A 25722-nucleotide genomic window follows, 5' to 3' on the forward strand; every position below is an offset into this window, starting at 1 on the left:
TTTTTGATGGTATGTTGGTTAACAAAAACGATACTGTTAAAAATAGTGGTATTTATGCAAGCGACGTATCTATTGTGTAAAATGCATTGAAAATTGTCGGCTAAAGAGGGCATAAATTAAAATCGCGAAGAGTAATAGCAACAATAACTATCTACATTCCAAGCGGAAACGCTTTTCAAAAACATACCACCTTTTTCGGGCAATCGCTGAAACCGAAATATGAAATTCCAGGCCATCTGTAAAAAGTGCGTGAGCAGAAATGACCATGAACTTGGGTCACCGAAACAAGTGTTTATATTGGTGTCAGGCCTATCATAGTGATATAACAAGTAGTCCCCAAGAACGGCTATCATTTGAACAGTTATTTGTTACACTTCTGTTTTTACTTTTTGAGAAATCAATGAATGTATCAAAAAACTTTTCGAAAGTCGATATAAAATGGCCTAATCCGTTAAGGATATTCACAGTTATAATACTAGAAATAAGCATAATTATCAACTGCACAAAACAAGTACTGTTGTCTCAAATGGTCCAAAAATTTGGAATCAAATACCTTATGAGAGTAGACAGGCTACCAACATTTCTCTCTTTAAGAGAAGAGTACATGCCTTACTGAATGACAAGTAGATCCAAGCATGTTTTGCTTCATTATTATAGTGTGATATTTCTGTTAATCATTCTATTAAATCATTGCCTCCATTTAATATGTCATCTCAAAGTTGTTTATCATTGCTTTTATGCTTTATATCAGTGTTTGTAATTTGCTATAATGTTAAATACTCATGATTATAGTACAATATTATACTTAAATTGATTGATTCATTATATTTGTGTTTAAATTTTTTGGCTACAGATCCTCGTTTTGTTTTTGTTCTGTTTTAATTTGTGTAATTTAATTATACAGGGGGTGCAGCATTTACAGGCTTCGCTTATCGTTGTACCTCCTCCATCGTGTTGTACTTACATCGTGTTGTATAATTATTGTATTTTGTTGTAATTTTTGATGGAAATAAATAAATCTGATTGATTGATTGATTGACTTATCTCGTTTTAACAATGCTAGATAGATATTAACCTGCCATGGCCATATAGAACACCGATACCTGTTGAATCTATTTTAGGAATAAACTTCGAACTCTCATCTGTACTGATTTAGCTGGTCAAGGCAGGTTGATATCTATCACTGTCTATCTAGCATTGTTAAAACGAGATAAGTGAAGTCATGGCGGTATTAAATCGTGATTTTCGTCGACCACCTCTTCTCCCTGGTTTTCATGTCTACGATGGTATAACTTTTCCACCGTTAGTCAAGGCTTCCAATCTAGATGCCATGAAAACATGGCAAGTACGGGAAGACGACATATTCGTAGTGACTTATCCCAAATCCGGTAAGGCATAAATGCAATGCAAATCAGTTAATTTGCACTGTATGTATCTAATTCGCACGTACACCTAAAAATTTTGTTTAGGAATCATTCTATAGGAACTTCATGCCATATGCTCAATTTTGGAGTCGGTTGACACTTTTTAACACACACACAAAATACATACTGCAGTTACTGTCCGTTTTCCTATACACAATACACAGTGCTCTCACCATTGACGCGTGACCTCTACAAATGATGTATGTTGGAAGAATGGACACTTGCCTAGTTAACATCACTGTGTGAAAAATAACCAGCCAATATTTAATTTATTCTCCAAACTTCTAGCAAATATATTTCTCTAACATGACCTAAAATTACAGCTAGGTTAGATGTTCAGAAATGGTCGCACTTTTGTAAAATATGAGTGAGGGCAAGGCATAGCTAGCCAACTCCCCGTGTTAATTGAATGGAGATTTGACCGAAAATATTGGTATCGGACCGCTCACTTCTGAAGGATGCCACAAAAAAAACCGGTACAAGCTACATTTAAATTATTCTATGAAATTCTAGAAAATATAGTTTTGTAACATGTCCTAAATTTTTAGCTAATTTAGGTGTTTGGAGAGGGTCGCACTTTTGTGTTTTAGGAAGGATATGTAAACGACAAATAACACCAAAAATATGAAGAAATTATTTCCAAACTGTGTTAAGTCAACAATCATTATGTTGCTCATTTTCAAGAATACTGGTTAACAAAAAGCAGGGCATTGTCTCATTTCGTGAACAAAGGTCCACATACCATTGTGTCCTTCCGTTTCCTTTATAATCGGTTACCCAACTGCCCAGCAAACACAAAACGTTTTCGACATCATTCGCAAAAGGTTACAAAAGGTTGTCAGAAAACGTTTAAATGTCGGGTTATATAAAGGGTATATTAAGGGTATAAAACGTTTTCATAACATTAAAAATCATTTTTTGATAATCTACTGCTCAGCAAACAAAACATGTTTACAGAAAACGTTAAATGTCGGGTTATATAAAGGGTATAAAAACGTTTTAATAACATTCCAAAAACATTTTTGAAAACTTGATACAAAACATTCTAAACAGAATGTTATTTTGGGGTTGCAAAAATATTTTGCGAAAAATGTTTGCCCAAAATATTTGCAATAACGTTTTAAAAACGTTTTCATGACCTTTATATAACCCGACATTTAAATGTTATTAAAACGTTTTGAAAAAATATTTTAAGAACATTTATGTGCTTGCAGGGTGCAAATATTTTAACATAATGTTATTTAAGTGTTGACAAAATATTTGGCAAACAATGTTTGCAAAAATAGTTTACAATAACATTTTTAAAAACATTTTAAAAATATTGTTGTAGTGTGTTTTCATACAAAACGTTTTAAAACGTTTTCATGACCTTTATATAACCCGACATTTTAATGTTATTAAAACGTTTTTATCTAAACCAAAAGCCAAAATATAACTTATTAAAAACGTTTTTAAAACGTTTTTGTGTTTGCTGGGTGAAGCTATAATACCAGCTTTATTGCGATATCGCACATGCAAAAACAGACACATGTGCACAACCAGAGAAGATCCGATTTAATCAGGTGAGCTGTTTCAATGAGTGTTATCTTGGTTTAATAGCTTTATGGGGTTTAAGTCCTGCAAAGGTCGAGATGAATTCTACTGTAGACATGACTGCATCATGATACGCTCGTTCTTTGTTTTGCTGTCTCGGCGCTTCACCAATCGTTGGGCCACTCGTCTTCTCTCCATAGAATGCAAGTGCAATAACATATATAATCCTTATTCCCAGATGCTTTTCATAGCGTTGCAGTCAATTCCAATGTAGTGTAGTGGCTGTTCCACCTGCGAGGTTTCATTTATTTAGTTACCACGGTTTACCACCATATAACTTTGTACTGTATTCCATCCATTCATCTGTCTTATATGTTATCGGTTTCAGTTAACACCAGTCATTGCATGGTATCTATTAACTCCCGGGGGCACTTCAATTTGAAATGGATATAGGTGTAGGGCTGGCGCTTTCGCACTAAGGGGCATTCGGTGAAAGCAACATGTAAAAATGATGGGGTCATTGGGTGAGAGCATGATTTTTGGCATTCGGTGAGAGCAAAATCTAAAAAATATGGGGTCATTGGGTGAGAGCATGACCTTTTTTTTAAATGGAATCTTTGGGTGAGAACCAAAACAGCGCCACAAAAACCTCGAGAATCGAATTTCTAGTTCTAAATGGCTTCAAATTTCTTTATTTTTTCAAAATAAGTAACAAAATCAGTGATAAATGAAAGTTGCTGTTCAAATTAAACTTGTAAGGGTCTTTGGGTGACAGATCAAATGGAAAAATAGGGGGTCTTCGGGTGACAGAGCGCGGAGCGAGCATGTGTTCGTAAAAAATATGGGGTCTTTGGGTGACAGCGATGCTGAAAAAGGGGGACTTAACAGCCCTACATACGCGTCACCTCCAAAGTTGGAGTGCCCACCCCCGGGTATTAACCCTTTACTCTTCAGTAACTGAAACATTTTCTAAGTCTCCCCTCTCCTCCCCAGTCCCACACATTTGTTCACAATGAACGTCTTCTTATCATGTTAATGTTTTTATTATTACACATATATAGGCACACACTGGATGTTTGAGATCGTCAATCTAATCGTAAACAAAGGGGACCCAGCTAAATTTGATCGCAGCCGTATGCCAACAGCACCAGAGTTAAATGTTAACATTGACTTATCAGCTATGCAAGGAGACGTAGAGGCAATCACAGCGTCACCAGCAGGATATGAGATAATAGATGGCTGGAACTCACCTAGAATTATTGGCACACACATGCACGAACGATTTATGCCTCCAGATGCGTGGAAAAAGAAGGTCAAGGTATGAGAAGCTGATTGGTGAACGCATAAACGATAAATGTAAACCGTTCCCTAGATACAATGTCGTCCTCATTCGTCAATGTTCCGAAGTTGATGATTGAAAAAACAGCCATGTTACCTCTTCAACATTGGCGGCGGAACCGGTCAAGGGAGACGGAGGGGACATGCTCCCTCCTAATGTGTTCGTCTCCGCTATAACACATCCCCTAAATATCACAGGCCCTAATCATATGATTAATATACAATTAACAGTCCCAAATATCAACACGCGACAACCACTTGCAGCCAATCACACACTGGCGACAAGCGTTCGTTGAGGGCGTGACGTGGTTATCGATTTCAAACAAATCATGTACCGCATTGTTCTTATTTAATGCAGCGTATATATTGCATGCGGTGTTCACTGCGTTACCAAATCAAAGCGCTATAGATCGCGAAATCCGCACACAAATATATTCATGAATCAGGCATTTTTGTACAAAATAAACATTCGCAGTTGGTAGATGACGAATTAATCAATCTATGGGCACCCGGAAGTCTTCCTACTCATATACATGTATTAGGCAAAATAAAAAATAAACATGTTTCACGTCCCTCCCGCTTCCTTTTTGAGGTTTCCTCAATATATTTTTATTTTTTGAAATTCAGTTATAACTTTTCAAAAATATGTCTAGGAAGTTGGAATGCTTTCTATATAGCCTTGTTAAGATACAAGAAACATTTTGGGAAGGTTTTGTGATCATGGAGGGGGTGTAACTCTCAGAACAACAAATAAAAAAGGGCCTCCTCCTTTTTCCAGGCATTTATTGTATACGCTAAAAAAGCTCTAAGTATTGGTATTTACACCAATTTTGCGATAAAAAATAGAAAATAAAAAGCCCCCTCCTCCTCCTTTTTTTCAAAAACCAGGACGTGAAACATGTTTTATTTTTTACTTGGCCTTATCCTCTGAGAAAAGTCTTCGAGAATTATGTTCCGGCACTTTTTTTTTTATTATACCCTATGTTTTTCATTCGTCACTTAAGGGATGGGGTATGGACGTTTGGACAGTATTTTTTGTGGGACACGAGAGCACATCAGGCATATCGAATTGCATTCTGAATACGAAGAATGTCCTTCTGATATCAAATAATTTTGATTTTTTGAAATTCGCGATATAATACGCATTTTATGGCAAATGATTAAAAAATTATATTTTGATATTTAACAGTCCTCGAAGTAAACTTAATCAATCTAATGATATGGACTTAAAGTGTATGTAGCTGGGAAAAAAGCCGACGATCAATTGAAAATTTTGACCTCTCGTAAAATTAGGTCTTTTGGGGAAAAATGTATATCAATAATATGAAAGATCAAAATTTTCAATTGATCGTCGGCTTTTCATCCCAGCTACATACACTTTCAGTATATATCATTAGATTTATAAAGTTTACTTCGAGGACTGTTAAATATCAAAAATTTAAAAAATATCAAATTTTAATAATTTGTCATAAAATTTGTATTATATCGGGAATTTCAAAAAATCTAAATTATTTGATATCAGAAGGACATTGTTTTCTCGTATTCAGAACGCAATTCGATAGGTCTGGTGTACTCTCACCTCCCACAAAAAATACGTGAAAACTTCGCTAAACGTTAATACCCCATTCCTTAAGGGATCTGGAATGAGCGTTTTGAGCGTTTCGACAGTATTTTTTATGGAACATGAGAGCACCTCAGACGTATCGAATTTTATAAATCTAATGATATATTCTTAAAGTGTATGTAGCTGGGAGGAAAAGCCGACGATCAATTGAAAATTTTGACCTTTCATATTGAAGATATGGATTTTTTTCCAAAAAGACCTAATTATTTTTTGGTGTTTTGGGAAAATAAATCCATATCTTTAATACAAAAGGTCAAAATTTTCAATTGATCGTCGGCTTTTCATCCCACCTACATACACGTTAAGTATAAATCATCAGATTTATAAAGTATACTTCGAGTACTGTTAAATATCCAAAATATCAATTTTTAATGATTTGCCATAAAATGTGTATTACGTTGCGAATTTCAAAAAAATCAAAATTATTTGATATCAGAAAGACATTCTTCGTATTCAGAATGCAATTCGATATGTCTGATGTGCTCTAATGTCCTACAATAAATACTGTCCAAACGTTCATACCCCTTCCCTTAAGCCACATACAATAGAAGAGGCTACCGTCTATACTTAAACAAGCATCACACAACACTACAAACATCAGTGGCGTAGCCAGGGGAGGGTTCAAACGGTGCAAACTGGAACGGGCTGAAATGTTTACAAAGCAATGTTTTAATGCGTGTTGCACCGAGTGAACACGAGGCTGGCTACTCTTCTGTAAATATGCGCAGTTAAGACAAGAAAAGCGAAAACTAGTAGTCTGCTGGCGAACCGTAGAACACTCAAGTCAACCTCACCTCCAAGCTGGTGCACCCTGGAAACTAGTTCTTTGCGGTTCTAACCCCGAAAACATTGACCCGCCTTGTTCAAGCAATTGTTACGGAAACTGCAGTTAAGACAGCAAAGGATTTATTAGTCCAAGTTGTCAAAATGATGGAAAATCAGTTTTTTGAGCTAAGTAGGGTAAATGAGGAAGCCATTACTTGGAGAAATTGGTCAAAGCTCGTGTTATATAGTTGTTCCCATACCGCAGAAGGTAAGCCATGAAAGTGTGGGTGCATTAGCGAACTCATATACTGTACATGTAGCGCAATCATAGCGCAAGAGAACATGGAGCTTGCAAGTAAGCGTTCACAAGTTGAGCTCAGATCAGCGAGGTTTCCAGGCTCGAACACTTTACTGACGTCAGCCGAATCCAAGCATCCTTGACGATTTAAAATATATAAGGATGTTCCCTATCTGTGAATTATAATTTGTTCGGGTTATAATTGGGGGAAATCTTTCGGTTTTTGTACTGCGCTTCATCAATTAAGTACCAACTTACGCTCGCGTAAATTCACATAAGCGCTTGTCAGTTACACATTACGTGACGCTCAACTAGTGTAATGATACGATTAACTGAGTGGACATCATTCTATATCAATACGTTGTTTTGCAAATTTTAAGCCGAACAAACTATGAGTATTTCCCGTAAAGCTTACAGTATGCCAACAAAGACTGCAAGCTAGACTTGAAGCCCATTAAGGAAGATAATGTGTTTTGAACTTGAAGTTTATTCTCTCATTTATGTATTATAATTCGATTGATTGAACCTTGATACATTCTAAAGAAATTTGAAGATAATAAAGTGGTGTTTTTTTTTCAAAACCTGTCTCCAAGTCTCCTGTCAGTCTACTTCTGCCGATGTGCAATTCTCATCATTCAGTTTTTACTCTTTGTATTTTAGATAGTATATCTGGGACGCAACCCAAAGGATGTTTTCTGTTCCTCCGCCGCATTTTCTCTTCCGCTACTACCTCCAGAAATGCAAGACTTTAACAACTTCGTCAAAGTATGTCTTCTAACCGATACAGGTAGTATGAGAAACTTTGATTAATTGTAGATTTTTAAACTCTCATGTCATTCAGGACGCCAGTGTAGCAATCGATACACTTCATCTTCATCACGGCCCGAGATAGACTTGGCACAATACTGTTCTATGATATGGATTCGCTAAAATCCATGTTTATATTCATCTTAAGAAAAATTAAATTTTTAATAATTTATATTAAAGTTAACTAATAAGATGAACAATTTGTATATGTATTAAGACTTGTGGCAGTCTTGATAGTCCGGAAACTTTGCATAGGAAAATACAAAAACGGGTCCTAGATATTTTTATCTAGTTTTTAAAAAGTAATAAACTATTTTTTTGGATTTTGTCCAAAAATTAGCACTTTTGCCCAAATTCTGGGATAGACTTTGGCTGTGTTGACACCATGGAATGTATAATTATTTACATTCCCAAGAGATGGTTGTCCATCCAAAGCATTTCATCGTGTCGTCTGACGATTGCCTTTTTGGTATGAAACTCAGAGTAACGACTATACCTATTCTGAAAGGTCTGTTCTTTATACGCTCTCACTTAATGGGATCGAGCACTTTATTCAACCGGCCGTGTTGACACCATGGAATGTGTATTCATTCACAATCCCAAGAGATGGTTGTACACCGAAAGCATCTCACCGTGTCGTAATAATAATAATAATAATAATAACAATAACAACAACAACAACAACAACAACAACAACAACAACAACAATAACAATAATAATAATAATAATAATAATAATAATAATAATAATAATATAAAGGTTTTAGCCAAGGATAATAGAGAGTACCCCGTTTAGTGCGAGAGGTCATCCAGATCAAGAAGAAATCGCCAGAACTAAATCGGAAAGACTGGAATTGCCAACCTTATTCACCGCCCTTATCGACCAAAAGTTGCCAATGGTCAATAAAAGTGTAAATCCAACACAACATCATTGGACTTCTTCTGATGAAGATGTGTGTTTAATCTTTTAGAAATTGGTTTTTTTCACCAATATCTCTCTAATAAAACCATTTTAAAAGGTAAATTCCTGTCATTCTTTTACGCAGTTGTGATGGGAACGTGGTTTCAGCATGTCTTAGGCTATGAGAAACGATTCAATGATGACAATTTTCTGTTTGTAAAATATGAAGATCTTCACAAGGTAAGCTAATTTCTTTAACATGAGAACAGTGACGTAATTAGCCCATGGGGGTCCATGGGATCCAAAATTTGTTCTTAGTAAAAGTTAGTAAACACGCAAATCGTTTTGCCGAATTGTTTTGTAATTGCTCTGCATGTGAGCCGATTATTTCAAGACCCAAAAAAACAAAATGTGATTGCGTTAATTTGATGGTTAGCAGGGGTTTCATACACACTTGGCTACCAACGAACCAGTCAACTTAAATATTGAGTAATACATTATCGCACGAGCATAAGGGACGCACCATTCGATATTATCGGGGGAGGGCTAGGGAGTTAGGGTCAGGCATAATTTTTTTTTTCTGCCGAAGTTGCCGATTTTATTTTTCGCTACCTTTGGAGGCATATTTGTTTTCGCCGCCTTTGGCTGCGTAGTTGTCTTTTTTTTTCCAATACCTTTATACAGAGCTGGGTAGGGATTTTTTTTTACTTAGCCGTGAGACAATTTTGTTTTTACTCATCAGTGAGGCAATTTTTTTTACCCATCAGTGAGGCAATTTTTTTGTCAAAAAATTCCCTAGCCGCCCGATAATATCTAATGATGCGTTCCTAAATTGCAATAACTCTATGGATATAATCGCACTTAAAGGTGCGATTATCTGGACAAATACACCTTCACGAACTTCTTTGTCTATCAATATTGTTTATTTTACTGCATTGTTTATTTTAATTTGCACACTTAGGAAAAAATATCTTAAATTAAAACGCAGTCAGTTCACTATGGTTTGTGGCAAGGCAAGGCTGCTATAACCTGTCAGGAAAATCAATCAATGCATCGAAGTTAAATATATCAATAGTATTGATATATCGATATTCCACCTCAAACGTATTTTTACCAAATATTGAAAGCCTATTATCCGTCGCAGCCATACAATAATGTCTTTTAGAAATTCTTTCCTACAGGACCTCCTGGGAGAAGTGAGGAAAATTGCTACATTTCTCGGTAGGCCATTATCCGACGAAATTGCCGAAAAGGTGGTCCACTTTTCCACTTTGGGCGAGATGAAGAAAACATACGACAAACATGAGCAAGAGAATCCAGGGGGCATTAAACATACGAGGGCGTTTGGCAAACTTAAATATCTCAACAAAGGTATGGCTATATTTAGAGTTTAGTGACAAGCGATGGGCGATGGTCTTATATATAGCATGATTAGAGCGGCCATTCACACAAGCAAGCAAGCAACCAAACGTATACATTTAGGAAAACAGCGCCGGTAGCATTATACCGGAATCCATCACGGAAGTCTAGCTTTTGAAAAACAAGATTTGTCACCCAAAATCGTTTGGTACTAACATTACTCATTTTGTGTTTATTTGTTTGTTTATTTTTTGTAGGAAAAGTAGGCAATTGGAAAGACAAGATAACAGGGGATCTGAATGCATTGTTCGACGAGGTCTACAAAGAGAAGATGGCTGGATCCGGAATAGACTTTGAATTTGAAATATAATCATGAAGCAAGAGCAGAAGAAAAACATCGACATGATGATGGTTCACTTTTTACCAGTTACCATAGGGTATTAAATAAAAGGCACTAAATTGAATGCCCACGTGACCCATGGGCGCCGCCATACCAAGACCACCAAGTGATCAGTAGTAGATGTGCTACAATGCTAAGAGATAGGAATTTTTTAGACAAATATCATCAAAATTGCTGAAAATTTAATGTGCAACTTAATTAAACATTGGGAGATTCTGTTTTTAGTATGTTTTCAAGAACTACATTTTGAAAGTTTTGGTCGACGGAAAAAAAGTTATCGACGGAAACTCTTGCAATAATACTACAAAGTTGCAAAAAAATGACAAATTTGCTAGGAAATTTGGACATGCATCCCGCGTTTCCAATTGAAATACACAATAAGACCCCCGCTGTACCAAAGGTCATTTTTCCAGACATCCTGTCTAGACGCTGTAATGTCTACGCCCATGTGGTCACGTGTATGGCAAGCCAAGGGGCCCAAAAGCGTGGAACTGCTACGCGTAGCTTCTTTCTCGTTACGAGCAGCTGTTTGACCAATCAAAATAGTCAAATTTAATCACGTGGTTGGGTCGTTAGCTGCGCGTAGTATAGTGCTAGGTATCCTCTTTCACAATTATTATCTTGTAATTAATTTACAGAATTAGCATAGATAACGAGCGGGTAAGGATGCCAAATCACAGCACGTGTCAAGAGAACATGTCGCTAATGCCTGGCTAAAATGACACAAAGCATATTTATTTAGTATTTCCAAGTTTACACCGTGTTCTGTATTAGCCGTGCAGGGGATATGAAGGTCAAACAACAACTACTACTGATGTAAAGCGCTGTGTAAAGATATTGCAGGGAAAGCGATATCACATGCCACTATGTAAATATGGTAATGGGTCATCATTTTCTTCGGGGGGTCCTAAATTTACAAAAAGTCGGCGTCAATAAAATTGCGGCCCTAACTATTTTGGCATCAAAATGTTATGACCCCGGCTCCCACCACCGATACACCTTACCCGCTAGACAGGCTAAAATTGTATTGAAATCAGTCTTTTGAATACAATAAACACATCTTATGACTCCCTACATTTTGTTATTATCAATTTATGACCCCTCCCCTTATTTTGCTTTCCAAAACAATATGACCCCCTATATTTAGGACCCCCTTCCGAAGAAAATGATAGCCCCCTAAATATAGAACAATCATCATTCTGTTCAGATATTACTTTAATAGCACCTATACCATTTTTTGCTGATATACTACAGATATTTTCATTTACAAAACTTAACAACGTAATATTTGTGAGAGAGGATGTTTACATCAGCTCCACGTGTTTAAAACCGCGAATCTGATTGGTTAATAAGCTGCACGTAACGAGAAAGAAGCTGCGCGTAGCTAGTCCCACGTTCTGAGCCGCTTAGCTTGCCACGTGGGCAGTACACCATTCACATTCCTCCACCACATATTCCGATGTGTGGCACCGATACGAATTGTAAGCTGGCATTACATATAAATTTGTCGGCCGATAAAGGTATAGTTGTATCATATTCATTATTAGGGAGCACGGTGCCCTTGAGTAAGGCACTTTATCTCGATTACTCCTCTCCACCCAGGTGTTTAAATGGTTACCGGTATTCTTAAATTCTGGGAAGGTAACAGACTCGCTGTAGAGGAGGTGTAGCGATCCCCCTATAGCAAACATTACATGGAGGAGTCTGGCCCAATCGCCAATGAAAGAGAGATGGGATGGGCATTATAACAAATGTCAATAATGATTAAGAATAGTGGTATTTAAGATACCGGTATTCTTTTATATTCCTTTTAGTTACGTTGGAATGTATAATAGCAATATAATAGCTAAATTGTGTAGGCCAGAAAGCCTTATCTCTGTGTTTGAACCAAATTCAGTTAAGGCCAGAAACCCTTAACTCAGAGTTGAGGCTTTGTGCTACAATGCAATTTGCTCTATTGAGATGTGATTACGTATGGTTTGAAAAATATTTGGGTGTTGGTGATTATAACCAAAATCTCACAATGGCCAAACAGCGAGTTAAAGCTTTCTGGTTCTCAACCCTCGATTTGTATGTATACTCTCGCCTAGACGGGAGTTACTCGTAAAAGGTTTAGCATCGAAATAAACTAAACAGTGTTTCCAAGAAGAAGGCATAATGGTTCGTTAAATCGCGAAAAATCGGCACATGAATACGGAGACGAAACGGGGAATTTATATCGCCCAACACAACTTCAAACTTCAACTTCAATCAAAGCTAATGATTGATTCCATTCATTGGCCTAACAATATTTTGATTGGTAATCTGATAATTGCTTCTGCCTCAGAATGTCACATGTAGGTCAAATTTATTTCTCAGTCTTTGACCATCAAATTATTATAAAGCTTGCAAATTGGAGAAGGGGTCAGGGGATAAGAGGAAAGGCGAGGACGGGAGGAGATAGTCGGGGACAGGAGAGGAAAGAAGAGTGGAGGATGTTGAAATTGGCCGAAATTCATAATTTCAGTATCACTGTCACCAAAAGACCCTATTTTTTAAATTTATTTTCCATTCATTTTTTTTTCAGTTATTTTGTTCATACTGATAAAGCTTGCAAATTGCGTAGGAGAATAAGATACTTCGCCAGAAACTTCGCTCAATTTTTCCCGTTTTCTTTTCAAATTTGAAGAAATTACATTTACAAGTTCTAGTAAAACAAGATTTTCAACACTGAATTTGCTAATATTGTACCGATTGTTTATGCAAAATCGGCACTAGGCATTTTATCATGATCATTATAGGCATGATAAACCTTTGCCGGACGCAGCTTCACCTGCCGATTTGGTGGTACAAAGTAAAGCCTTAATGAAGGTGCCATGTTTTCGATGATCAATGTACTTATGAGTGTAAACCCGAACAGTTTATTATTCGCTATCGCTCTGATTCTTAGTCCGACGTTACTTCCTGCCGAGGTCACAACTACTTCCGTAGTGATGGATCAAGCGGTTGCATGACGACGCTATCTACGCTGTTACACGTCGATGTTCTGCTGTTTGAAAATCAAGTTTTAACCATTTCTTATGGGTTTCACTGCCTAGTAAGCTTTTGCAAGACGTTTTCCTTCTGAAATCATGAGGTTTCAGGTCTTAAATATAACTGGTAATTTACAAATTTGATATATAAATTCCATACATTGATATCGCCATTACGGTTCTCACGAAAGCATGATCTAGTCGCTAACGCCCGGGGGTTATCAATCCCGGGTTACGAATATGACGTCATGTCTACGATAGCGAATTATAAGGAAAAATATGGGGAATAGCTCAAAGGGAAAAGGCAGCAGAGAGGTACAAAATGTGGAGTTCCACAAAGGACAGGGGGAATAATAATGAGCGAGAATGTCAAAGAGAATAACTTCAAGCTAAATAAAACAAAGTGAGACTGATACTTTTTAAATAGGATATTTATTATTGTTTTACATGACCACAAGATTAATATATTTATATTCACTGTACATTACTTGAGTCAAATCACGGCATAATTGAATTTGATTTAATTCACGTGCCTCATGAAGAGCAGTATATTCGACATCATGAACATTCCTATACAAAACATATCAGGAGATGTCAGATCATGCCCACCACTGTTGAGAACCGAAACATGGCGTGCGGTTGATGCAACGCGGCGTGCACTTGATGCATTTGAAGGCACCAACATCAAATTCAGATTCAACCATACCTATTATTTAGCATCAAAACATTAACATTTACTCATGATTTAATACAAAGTTTTGTCTTTATATACATATAAGTTATACATTTAGAATGATTTAGAATGAGATATTCGAAGTACTATACCTGCGTCAGGTGGTGGATGACATGATCGAGCCGGCAACTTGTGAAACCGCCCGGCCGTATGGTATTTTCAATATACTTGGTTAGTTTATGGGGTTCATTATCGAACCCCAACGGTTTTAGCTTGTATTTATATTACTTATTAACATAGGCCCATTTGTTTGTGATATTTCAAGCGTTTTAAAATTTCAAAATAATCCCATTCAATTACACGGATGACGATGAAAATTTACTGAATTTAGGGACTGCACGTCATACACCACCTGACCTGCGTAACACGAACTGGATCAATCCGGGGATGGGGGAGCTGGCACTCGACTTTCAAAGTGAAGGGGGTGTGCGAATAGTCGTTCAAAACTAGGGGTCTTCCGGTGTTAGATTTGACATCAAAATGGGGATCATGTGGTGATAAGCCCAAGTCTTTGGATGAGAATCCTCTAAATGGGTGTAATTCAGCAATACTAGATAATTTAGGGATATGTATAATAGTATCAATACAAAATGTCAAAAAAGGAGTCGAAATTGAGTACAAAATGGGTCATTCGGTGAGAGCTTAATATAAACAAATCCAATCAGAATTATTTAAAAGGGACCACGAAAGGGGTAAGTGGGCGAACGGGAGGTGATAAATGGGGGTCATTGTTGGCCGAACACCCATTTCAGTGAGTGTCATCCTCCTGGACGAAATATATGGTCGAAGCAGGGACTAAAGTGATTAAATTTTAAAGTACAGTACAATGTTGAATACACTATTGTAGAGACATGGCGTTCGGGTCTATACCCATAGTGTAATAAAGAAATCCAACTAGAAAGAACATGTAGGCCTTTACAAGAAACAATAACAATTTATTGAAAAGTGGGAGAAAGATGATTTGTTCTGAACCACAGATTTACAAACCAGGTAAAATGAAATCGCTTTAGTTGTCTTTGAAAAATAAAAAGCATTTATGGTCAGACAATGTGATATCAAGTACGTTTCACTGTTCCAATCGTACCACAATTTTGATGTTGTTCTTTGTGTGTTTTTTCCTTATAAATGCAAATCATTTCAGCTTAGGCTATAGTGCAAAACGCGATTGGAGGTTGTTTGGAACTCATGCTACGACACTATACTTTACCATGTATGGCTTTATGCGAAAAGCTCCGCACATTAAATACGTAATACTCCAAGTCTGATTTAAAAAAAAAGCCCTATTTTGCGTCTGACGTCATTGTCAATCAAACTCCCTACGACCCTTGATTGATTAGTAGCGCGGAAAAGGAAGGCTGGTTCATCTGGTGCTCATTGGAGAAATGGGGATGCAGAATACAGCAAATAAATTCTGGGCATTGTTGCATGGTGTAAGTTTCCTACTAGGCCTACTAGTATTAAGACCTAACTTTTGAGACTGTATGTTTGAAGGTGCCAAATTAACCATAAGGCACGCGTTCAGAAACTCAATCAATCGCTTTGCCAGCCAATAGGCCACCTTTTGCATATAGTGTTAGTACTGTGATTCTGGACGCTTCGCCATCCATTCGGCCACTTTTGGCTCCGCTGCAATACGGTCCCTGAATTCTACGAGCTTCGGAAAGTCTTTCAACATGTTATCAACCCAAAGCGACAAGAATTCCAAATCACCAAAGACATATAGATCTGCCAGCGTCAGCTGAAAGGAGAGAGCAAAATAAGCATTCATCAGAATATTTGTGTGGACCGGATGTGCCGTAATTTCGGATTTATATTAGCATTATCTACTAGGTCTAAAACTATATAGATGAGTTGACATGTGTTTACATTTGATACGCCCTCTGTTGATCTGAGATCAAAACTGCCAGGCAAAAACACTATAGTTTACATGGAAGAAGTTGATTTTTTTTTCATTAACTTTGGTTTCAAAGCAAATACTACTAAAAATGTTATCATACTTGTTTACAAATGCATCAAGCTATATACATAATATCACACAAAACTTCAAAGGTTTTTAAAAGTTGGGTTTTTAAGAGATTTATGTGGTCTGCCATAGACACTCCTGTGTTATTTTGCCTGGCATGAAACAACAATCATAGATCAACTCATCTATACGAAGGATATATGTGATGCGATCAAGCAAAATCAGTCGGAACTCGGAAATATTGATTTTGAGATATAGCCAAACAAAGGAAATATTTCCTTTGTTTCCTCTTGTTTTGGAAACTCTTTGATTGCTCATATCTTTGGAACTGGTTGTTCAATTTCAACAGTCCTGTACAATGATTTTATATAGTCGATAATATATTATCGAGTAGAGCTCATGGAGGCAGCCATTAACAGACCACCCATTGTCAGATGGCTGTATGATTTTCAGCTTCACACACAAATGAATAGGAGAATTTTGAAAATGAATCATGACTTTTGATAAACCGCTTACGGCAAAAATTCTGAGCACTGGGTGATTCTAAATTTCACATACAATGCACAAAACAATATTTGTAAAATCTTTGTCGAGAGATTTAAAAAGTTATCGAGAGAATTTTCTAAGCAGAAAAATGACAACAGTTCCTCTCTTGCCATTGAAAACTACAAGAAGACCACCCGCAGAGCTTCAAGCCACATGCCAGATAACCTGGCGCCAACCGCAAATGGCTGCGCCCATGTGATGTAAGTCGATAATATATTATCGACTTTATAAAATCATTGTACAGGACTGTTCAATGGGATTTTCTGCAAAATCCAAATTTGTAAATGCTTTTTACTATCATATAAGAAACTGAAAATTTAATATTTTAAGAAATAGTTTGGAGAATACTTACTCTATCGCCGACAAAATATGTCCCCTTCCCTCGCTTCAATATCTCTAACAAGTTGTTACAAATTTCTTTTGATAATTTACCTATTTTCTTCAGTAGATATTCCTGGAAAATGTCAATAATAATCATTATATGAAATCTAGGATTGTAAGGGCCGATTCATAATCTACAAATTCGACGGCGCCCGGATTCGAAGTTGAATACTCGTTCAACAAGTATTCATTATGCTATAACGTTTTCTATAACTGTGCACTGTAAAAAATATTTTACTCAACACTGAGTAAAAAGGTCACAGCTCAACGGTTGAGTAAAAATTACTCAACATTGAGCTCATATAGGTCAGAACTCAACAAATGAGTAAAAATGTAATATTTTACTCAACGGTTGAGTTGTGACCTAGTATGAGCTCAATGTTGAGTAATTTTTTACTCAAATGTTGAGCTGTGACCTTTTTACTCAGTGTTGAGTAAAATATTTTTTACAATGTGCACAAAATAGGAAATAGCCACATAATGCTGGTGACTACAGGCTATATCTCTATAGCTCTGTTTTTGTTTTGTTTTGTTTGTTTGTTTGTTTATTGTTTATCTGCTGACCTTTTCCTCAGGCGATACAAGGAATGTATCATTGATAGGCCGATGCCAATCCTCACATAGGTCAATAACCTCATCGATTTTGGCACATTCGATGTCATTTTTTCCATAAAATCCTGAAAAGTTTCAAAAGTAATTAATGAGTACGAGTAACCATGGTAATCACACGTGATAAACTTGTAATAAATGTTTAGTATTCAATGTATTGTTAAAATGGTTGGTCAAACTTTTACACATCGCTGTTTAATCTATGAAACTGTTTACAACTTGCGTTTTAAAAATATTACCTATCCTCTATCCTTGCATTAATTTGTAAAAAGGTTAGCAAATGTTGAAGATTTTTATTCCCAATGTGATAAGATATCTGTCTTTGAGAATTTTGTGTTATGGCGCTATTTTCTTTCTCTTTTTCAATTAGGCTATTTAAATATATCGCTCCACGGTTTATCTCTCATCGATTCTGGCTAAATACCATAGATGAACTCCTGGATGGGGCAGCTTTAATTAGCATGAGGCCGCATTGATATGTAAATAGCGTATTGTTATTTAAATTTGCGCCCAGACGTATTGAGGGCGACAGTCATGTTATCCAGACGGAGAATGGCTGCATATGCCGGGCATGTCAATTTGCTGAGTGAAGGCTGATAATCACCTTTCTGTATAGGTAATAAGCTAGTATATTTCGTGTACCAGTTAGTTATAACAAAAAATTAGTATCATATTAAATATATTAAATGTATAAACTTTGAAATTTACATGAATTTGAAGAGCAGAGCTTCGAAATGTAGCTAAGTCAGGTGATGTGAAATTCTGCTGCGTGACCCCCTCTGCGTGGTAGAATTATATTCATAAAACATTGAATTTAACAGATATCATGGGTAGCCAACCACGATTTATCAGCATTTAAAATATATGTTAATTAACAAAGATAAATAATAAAGAGTACAAATGGCAATTAACTAGTAAACAAGCCTGAAATCTTAAAATGTTGCCACGTGATTTCCCGAACACATGATATGTTAACATGTGACCACTATTCAGATTTACCGTAAATATTTGGAGTATGCTTGCACATCATGCACATACACTTATTTATTTTACTTGAGAGCATAATAGAAATACATAAAGACGAATAAGGCGCCATGATGGAAGGTCAGGTCGGGTATCAAAGGTTATTATAACTTAAATACTACTTGTATTTCCCCCCTTGCCTCTGTCACATATTTCCTTCATATTATTGACAGCAAGTCCTAATTTTGACTTTGCTATTGCAAAATGTCATTTCATATCAAATTAGTAGACTTTCTTTGAAAAAACATATCACTGGTGCCTGATGGGAATACCCGTCCGCCATTTCATTAAACTGGATCGTTTTCGCCTGTTTTGTGCCCAGATGTATTGGGGGCGCGCTATACTCTCATTGAACAGGCAAAGTTCGCAAAACTAACAACGTTGTTATTTGCCAAACTCAATTAACATGATCCAAGGGGTCGAACATGAATTATTCATAACGAGCTATAACGGATCGATAACTGGCCTCACTTTCTAGCTAGTAAACCAGCTGAATTTTTCATAGATTTTGCGTTGCTAATAGAACAACCGTGAATTTAGTGTCACCCCCTTGTAAATACGAATCATCGTATTTGGCGACCACCTATTGATGGAGACAGATCGCAAGCGTACTCAATCCGTAATCTCTGTTGTGATACTTTGTTGATTTGATGATGCGGAATTAAAGATTGTTGTGAAGTTATATTATGTTATCCGTCTATTTCTGTTCGTGTATTCAGCGAGTCTTTCCCAGTGAAACTTTGGGATCCATCGGTCATCTATTATGGGGTGAATTTTATCTTTCACCAGAATAACTGATTATTTAATGGATCTCGGGTGAGTTTCAAACCATAATAATTGGAACCAACAGCAATAACAATTTTGATAATATAATAATGATAATATTTCACCTTCAGCGCTAGCAGTTCTTGTCGAACATACCTGTTTGTTTAGCAACATACCGAGCAACTGCTTTGACTTGTGTAAGTTTTTCTCCATCGACCTCTAAAACTGGAACTTGACCAAAAGGCATTTCTGTAGCAAACAAAGATGGCAAATAAATAAAAATAATAAATTATATTCACAAGGTTCGCCGTCGCAAATAATAAAGGGGACAAGTAGAAAAAGTGATCCCGTCTGGGAATCGAACCTGGGACCTCATATTTACGAGACCTGTGTCTTAACCACTTAGCCACGGGAGCTTCATGATAGCAGTGTTGTAGTCCTCGAGTACTGTCATGTCCTTGACCTCGAGGACTCCTTAGAGGACAGGTTTTGAAGTCCTTGGTCCTCAGACATGTAGTCCATGGCCTTGGACGTGTAGTCCTTGACCTTGGCCTCGGACATGATGAGGTCCTCGACTACAGCACACTCACAACAGAAATATTTAACCAAGTTGGTTAATATTTTAACCAACCATATATTCACTACATGACAGCCCAACAGTTGGTTAAAATTTAACCAACTAAGGTTGGTTAACAGTTTAACTCGTGGTTGGTTAAATATTATTTTACCCAACTCGTTGGGTAATGATGTTGGGCAAAATACAAGCAATAGTTGGTTAACACTATTAATGGGAAGTTCATTTCACTGTTTACATTTTAACCAATATGTTGGTTAGTTCATGCACACTCGGGATAAATGAGTACACAATGAACTACAATTGGAGACGTTTGAAGGTAGGAAATTAAATTAGAAAGTATATTATTTTATCGGGTATAACACTTAGTTTAAGTGTGTGCGAGGCCGAGACTGCGATCAAGACTTACGATGATTTATCGGCGACAGCTCTACCACCACAACCGGTAAGCTTAACAGTCAATGCCGCTTGTGCTTGCATGGGGCTAGCAAGCGGAATATTCCCTGTGTACATGGTCATGATAGTGACGGTATGCACGCAATGTATTGTAATATGTAACATGATACACAATAGCCTATATGCACAAATTAAGCTTACCGGTTGTAGTTGTCGCCGATAAATCATCGTAAGACTTGATCGCAGTCTCGGCCTCGCACACACTAAACTAAGTGTTATACCCGATAAAATGATATACTTCATAATATATTTTCCTACCTTCAAATGTCTCCAATAGATCTTGAAGACCCCAATCCACAAGCTTTGCAGTAAGCCACTCATCGGTCATCTTGTTCAGGGCCGGATTTACCATTGGGCCAGATGGGCCCGGGCCCAGGGCCCCCAAATTTTGTTGGCCCCAAAATTGCCCGGCGTCTTCCTTTTAACCCGAAAAACACCACGTTTTGGGCCCAAAAAGGTTAAAATTGCAAAATCGTGCACTGGCCCATTATATAGCAAATTTCACCTTCACTTTGTGCTAAAATAGTCTGAAATTGAATTTTTTCGAGGGCTTTGCGCGCAGATGTCCTTAAAAAAGCTCGTTTCCCTTTAAATATTGTAACGCTCCCGCCGCTACTGTCGATCTTATACCTAAAGGGAAACCTGGCCACTTTAAGCCTTCTTCACGATGAGTTTGGGGCCTCCAAATTTTGGCCTGGCCCAGGGCCTCCAAAAAGGTAAATCCGGCCCTGATCTTGTTGTTTGCAATGCATTTCTGCCCAACACAAATGACCAATCACAGTTCGCAAAGGAACACCATATGACCATGGTTGGGCAAAACCATACTTTGCCCAACTTTATTGGCGGGAAAATAATTTTCTTTACCAAGGTTTTTAACCAACATTGGTAATTTTGAACCCTGAATTCACCCAACCTATGTAAATACCATATTGACAGGTTTGACCATCCATGTATTAAACTGTATTTTGCTCAACTTCAAGAATCTTAACCATTGTTGGACATTTTTTAACCAACTGTTTTCTGCCCATCCATTTTTATCCAATGTACTGAGAGTGCATTGGTGTACTGTATAGGCTGGTTGAAATTCTAACCCATAAGCGGTCGCTTAAACTTGTGTTAAAGGGCATTGCAAAAACAAGCTTATCTCTATTCGAAGAGAATAAATATTACAAGTTGACACTTGTTGCAATTTGTTTGTGCGTATTTCTCCCGAAAAAGGAGAAATTGTGTGGGTAAAGTTCAGCCTCGTACGTGGTCTTCCCCCGTTTGAAGCGTACGTGTTCGCCTCCCGTTTGGCTGATGACGTAGGTAAATGAAGCGGGCACTTTATCATGCTCTCATCATACAATCACAAATACTTTGACAAGTTTGACATTAGCAACAATGAGTTGTACTATCACTTACCATAACAATGCAGCATAACAATATGCACACTATTGCTCTCATTTCGGAAACAAAGCCCACACAGTATTGTTACTATGCGTTTGCTTTGTAATATTTCATCCAACTGAAACTATATAGCATTGCAATAAACAGGGAAATCAGATACATGAGTTTGTGGACTTACCCAGCAAACACAGAAACGTTTTAAAAAACGTTATAAATAAGTTATATTTTGGCTTTTGGTTTAGGTAAAAACGTTTTAATAACATTAAAATGTCGGGTTATATAAAGGTCATGAAAACGTTTTATATGAAAACACACTACAACAATATTTTTTAAATGTTTTTAAAAATGTTATTGTAAACTATTTTCGCAAACGTTTTGTCAACACTTAAATAACATTATGTTAAAATATTTGCACTCAGCAAACACGGGAATGTTCTTAAAATGTTTTATTTAATACGTTTTAATTAAAATGTCGGGTTATATAAAGGTCATGAAAACGTTTTTAAAACGTTATTGCAAATATTTTTCGCAAAATATTTTTTCAACCCCAAATAACATTCTGTTTAGAATGTTTTGTATAAAGTTATCAAAAATTTTTTTGGAATATTATTAAAACGTATTATACCCTTTATATAACCTGACATTTAAACGTTTTCTGTAAAACATTCTGTGTTTGTTGGGCAGTAGATTATCAAAAAATGTTTTATAAATGTTATGAAAACGTTTTATACCCTTAATATACCCTTTATATAACCCGACATTTAAACATTTTCTGACAACCTTTTATAACCTTTTGCGAATGATGTCGAAAACGTTTTGTGTTTGCTGGGTTAACACGGTTTATATGCTATAGTCTCAGATGAAATTTTAAGCTCAAATTATGTATTTATTTTTAGGCCTAATATTTCTCATGATATTGATATATATATGAATTGTAATATCACAATTGTCTAATATATAACAAAAGATTTTATCCATATGTTTAAAAACCATTAAATTTGTAATACTTAATTTGGAATAATTTTCTGTGAACAACAACAGTATACGTTCTGTCCATTGAGAGCGTTGATAGTCCCTTTTCTCAAAGCGGGCACATCTCATGACGTCACCGTTTTTCTAGGCCAAATCTGTCTCGTTCGACTCGTTTTTGCAATAGACCTGCCCTTTAATGGGATGTGCCAGTGTTGGGGTGGGTACGGGTGGGGTGGGTAGGCGTGTATTTGACGGGATGGGTGGGTGCGTGGAGTGTGTATATATGTGTGATAAATTCAAAGTCCCATTCTTGGCACTTGATTGTCCAAAATTTGAAGATAAATTAATATCCGAAATATATCACCTTTTCCCGGCAATCGCCCAAAACTATAAATATTGAATTCGAGTCCATTTGTAAAAACGAGCCGGGTAAATGGCTATGAACTTAGGACATCACGACAAATGTTTAAATAAAGTGTCAGACATATTAAATAATCTCCCATGTGACTTTCATTGTAAATCGTTGTTTTGTTAAACTACGAATTTTACTTGAAAAACAAAATTGATTGGAAAACTTTAAGGAGGTGTCACCTTAAGTGACTACAAAATGTACTACCTTACCTTAACAATTATAGTAATTTATGCTCAACGAACCAGATTAATTTGACCTGCAAATTTACTTACAGTATTTTGATATCTTTTACTGATTTGGAAGAAGAAAGAACAATTTTATATAACGTTTACTATGAATTTTTACAAATAAATTATAATGAACCAAGAAAGAATCCCTTAATCATGTTCATGTTGTTTTAGTACATCATTGTTTACCTCTTCTTGTAAGTGAAATTTCATCACCGTGAAATTAATTGTTACTATTTATACAATAATGGATGTTAAATTTAATTTTTATATAACGCGCGTTATTGGGGTCACTGGTGCTCGATACGCGATACAAACAAATATTATATTGGACCTTGATTATTGACCGAATCATTAGCTAGTCACGCAATTCGTATAGCATAACTGCGCCAACTGCATTGTGTAATTAGTCGATTTACAAAATGTAAGGTAATTTTCAGTGTAAAATTACAAATCAGAGGCTTCAGAGCTGAAAATATTCTGAAAGCTTTCATCATAATGCTATATTACACACCTCCATATATCATACATGATAATATAGTACAGCGTCGCTGGGCAGGTAAATTTTCACCGTTTCACTCATTTGGCAAAACAGGGAACAGAACAAAATGTCAAATTTGAAGTATTGTAATTTTGCAAGGGACACAAAAATTATCTAACTGTTTTGATGTTTCATTAATTTTATTACTCCACTTTATTAAACCCATCCCCCAATCCACTTCACCATGGTTCGGCAACAAAATTCTTTATTATTTAATATATTCTTATATTTAAGATATACTAATACTTACCAGCTTTGTATTTCGGCAGCCAATCCACATGCATGATCCGGACATCTTCAAATTCTGTCTCAGAAATATGAAACATAAGACGGATGGACTCAGCACGCCCCTTGCTGATGAAGTAAAACAACTTGTACTGCGGCATTCTGTTTGCAATTTACAATGCAATTTTTCCAGATATTCTTTCCAATTTTCAGTTTATTTGCAGTTTTGTTTTTTATATTCTAAATTTGACACTATACGTTCTGAAGCTGGCACACGAATTAGCAAACTGTGCATTCGTGCATTCACGCACTGAGATATACCCACAACAATATAGTGCAAGTCCAACAATAATATAAAAATCCGGTGTCGAGTTAGTGTGACCGGAGTTAGATATTTTCATACGAATTCATTCAGGTCAGGTGGTTTAAAGGGAAACTCGCATTTTCAGAACTAGACTAAAGGCTGTTTCTCAGTATCTAACCCATGTGTTGGGGTGTGACGTACCTCTTCTCTATTGAGAAAGGGTCCCCCTTTAAGGAGAAATGTGAAAACGTACCCAAGAACATGAAGACGGTTAAATTATAAAGCAAAAATAAGAAGTGAACCATTTGTTCATGTTTTCCGTTAAATGTTAAGGGTAATAAGTCAAATTTAGCATATTAAGCGAATGTATTATCGAAAAAGGTCCACTTTTTAGAAATTCTACTTGAGCTATCCATGCCTTAAGGTGAAATAAACCTACCCATGTTGCGTCTGGCCATAGTTGCCGTCTGCTGTTTCCCTGGGAAACTATAGCATTTCCAATTCGGGCCTTATGCTAAAAATCGAAATTTTGAATATTTTGACTGACTCGTTTTACATAACCACAAATGATTAACAGCTCTGGTGTCTACCATGCTACTTCAATTGAAGACCTTATACACAAAACAAAGGTGTTATAGGGATTCTACTGTCACAAAGACAGGGTTCTAGGGAATTGCAAGAACCCAAAATGGTTCATCTGCCTTTACAGAACCCTTTTCATGTCTAAAAGTAAAAAGTATAGTCCTCACTGGCCTATGCGAACCCTTTTTGGTTATGAGTAGATATCGACTGCTCAGTGGCCAAAAGTGGATAAAGTAAAAATATTTCAAGCGTACTTGGATATTACAATCGTGCAAAAAGTAGTAATCAAAAGCAATAATCAAAACAAAATAAAACAAGAACAGTCTTTAAAAAAGACACAGTCAAGTGTATGGTACTAGTAATTTGTTCTAACTTTCAATTTTCATATCCAACCTACTCTGCACTGATTTGACAATAAATAAGTTATTTGAGACATACATCCTGACCCACCCGGGAAAATAATTTAACAAAAACCTCATTTTACATTTAGATTTTTTAGCCAACTACAGCAAGCAACATCAAAGTTACCTTTCTTAGCTTTGGTATATTTGTCTTTGTCT

At 36.5% G+C, this 25722-nt stretch overlaps 2 protein-coding genes across 3 annotated transcripts; one reads left to right on the forward strand and one right to left on the reverse strand.

The window, feature by feature from the left end:
• The first annotated feature begins 1222 nt into the window (after positions 1–1222).
• On the forward strand, positions 1223–11077 carry LOC140170747 (sulfotransferase 1B1-like). Its single transcript, XM_072193977.1, has 6 exons — positions 1223–1388; positions 4019–4275; positions 7643–7769; positions 8836–8930; positions 9872–10061; positions 10307–11077. The coding sequence occupies exons 1-6, from the start codon at positions 1223–1225 to the stop codon at positions 10417–10419; spliced, it is 948 nt and encodes a 315-aa protein (XP_072050078.1). The 3' UTR covers positions 10420–11077.
• Positions 11078–13900: 2823 nt separating this feature from the next.
• On the reverse strand, positions 13901–24629 carry LOC140171340 (glutathione S-transferase 1-like). Of its 2 annotated transcripts, XR_011861587.1 has the most exons (6): positions 24302–24629; positions 19637–19729; positions 17648–17760; positions 17055–17156; positions 14551–15931; positions 13901–14285 (listed from the first exon to the last, which is right to left on the reverse strand). XR_011861587.1 is itself a non-coding variant. In XM_072194577.1 (5 exons), the coding sequence occupies exons 1-5, from the start codon at positions 24435–24437 to the stop codon at positions 15767–15769; spliced, it is 609 nt and encodes a 202-aa protein (XP_072050678.1). In that variant the 5' UTR covers positions 24438–24629; the 3' UTR covers positions 14292–15766. The 2 variants fall into 2 exon arrangements, 1 of the variants encoding a protein (XP_072050678.1); XM_072194577.1 differs by lacking the exon at positions 13901–14285 and having other exon boundaries at positions 14292–15931.
• Positions 24630–25722: the final 1093 nt, after the last annotated feature.

Source organism: Amphiura filiformis, chromosome 15 (assembly GCF_039555335.1).
Source record: "Amphiura filiformis chromosome 15, Afil_fr2py, whole genome shotgun sequence".
NCBI lineage: Eukaryota > Metazoa > Echinodermata > Ophiuroidea > Amphilepidida > Amphiuridae > Amphiura > Amphiura filiformis.

Excerpts from the sequence above, each read along its gene's own strand:
- LOC140170747 (XM_072193977.1), top strand. The coding sequence starts at position 1,223 with ATGGCGGTATTAAATCGTGATTTTCGTCGACCACCTCTTCTCCCTGGT. Across the intron at positions 1,389-4,018 it reads AGTGACTTATCCCAAATCCG|GCACACACTGGATGTTTGAG; the intron begins GTAAGGCATAAA and ends ACACATATATAG. Across the intron at positions 8,931-9,871 it reads AATATGAAGATCTTCACAAG|GACCTCCTGGGAGAAGTGAG; the intron begins GTAAGCTAATTT and ends TCTTTCCTACAG.
- LOC140171340 (XM_072194577.1), bottom strand. The coding sequence starts at position 24,437 with ATGCCGCAGTACAAGTTGTTTTACTTCATCAGCAAGGGGCGTGCTGAG. Across the intron at positions 17,157-17,647 it reads TTGTATCGCCTGAGGAAAAG|GAATATCTACTGAAGAAAAT; the intron begins GTCAGCAGATAA and ends GACATTTTCCAG. Across the intron at positions 15,932-17,054 it reads CATATTTTGTCGGCGATAGA|CTGACGCTGGCAGATCTATA; the intron begins GTAAGTATTCTC and ends CTCTCCTTTCAG.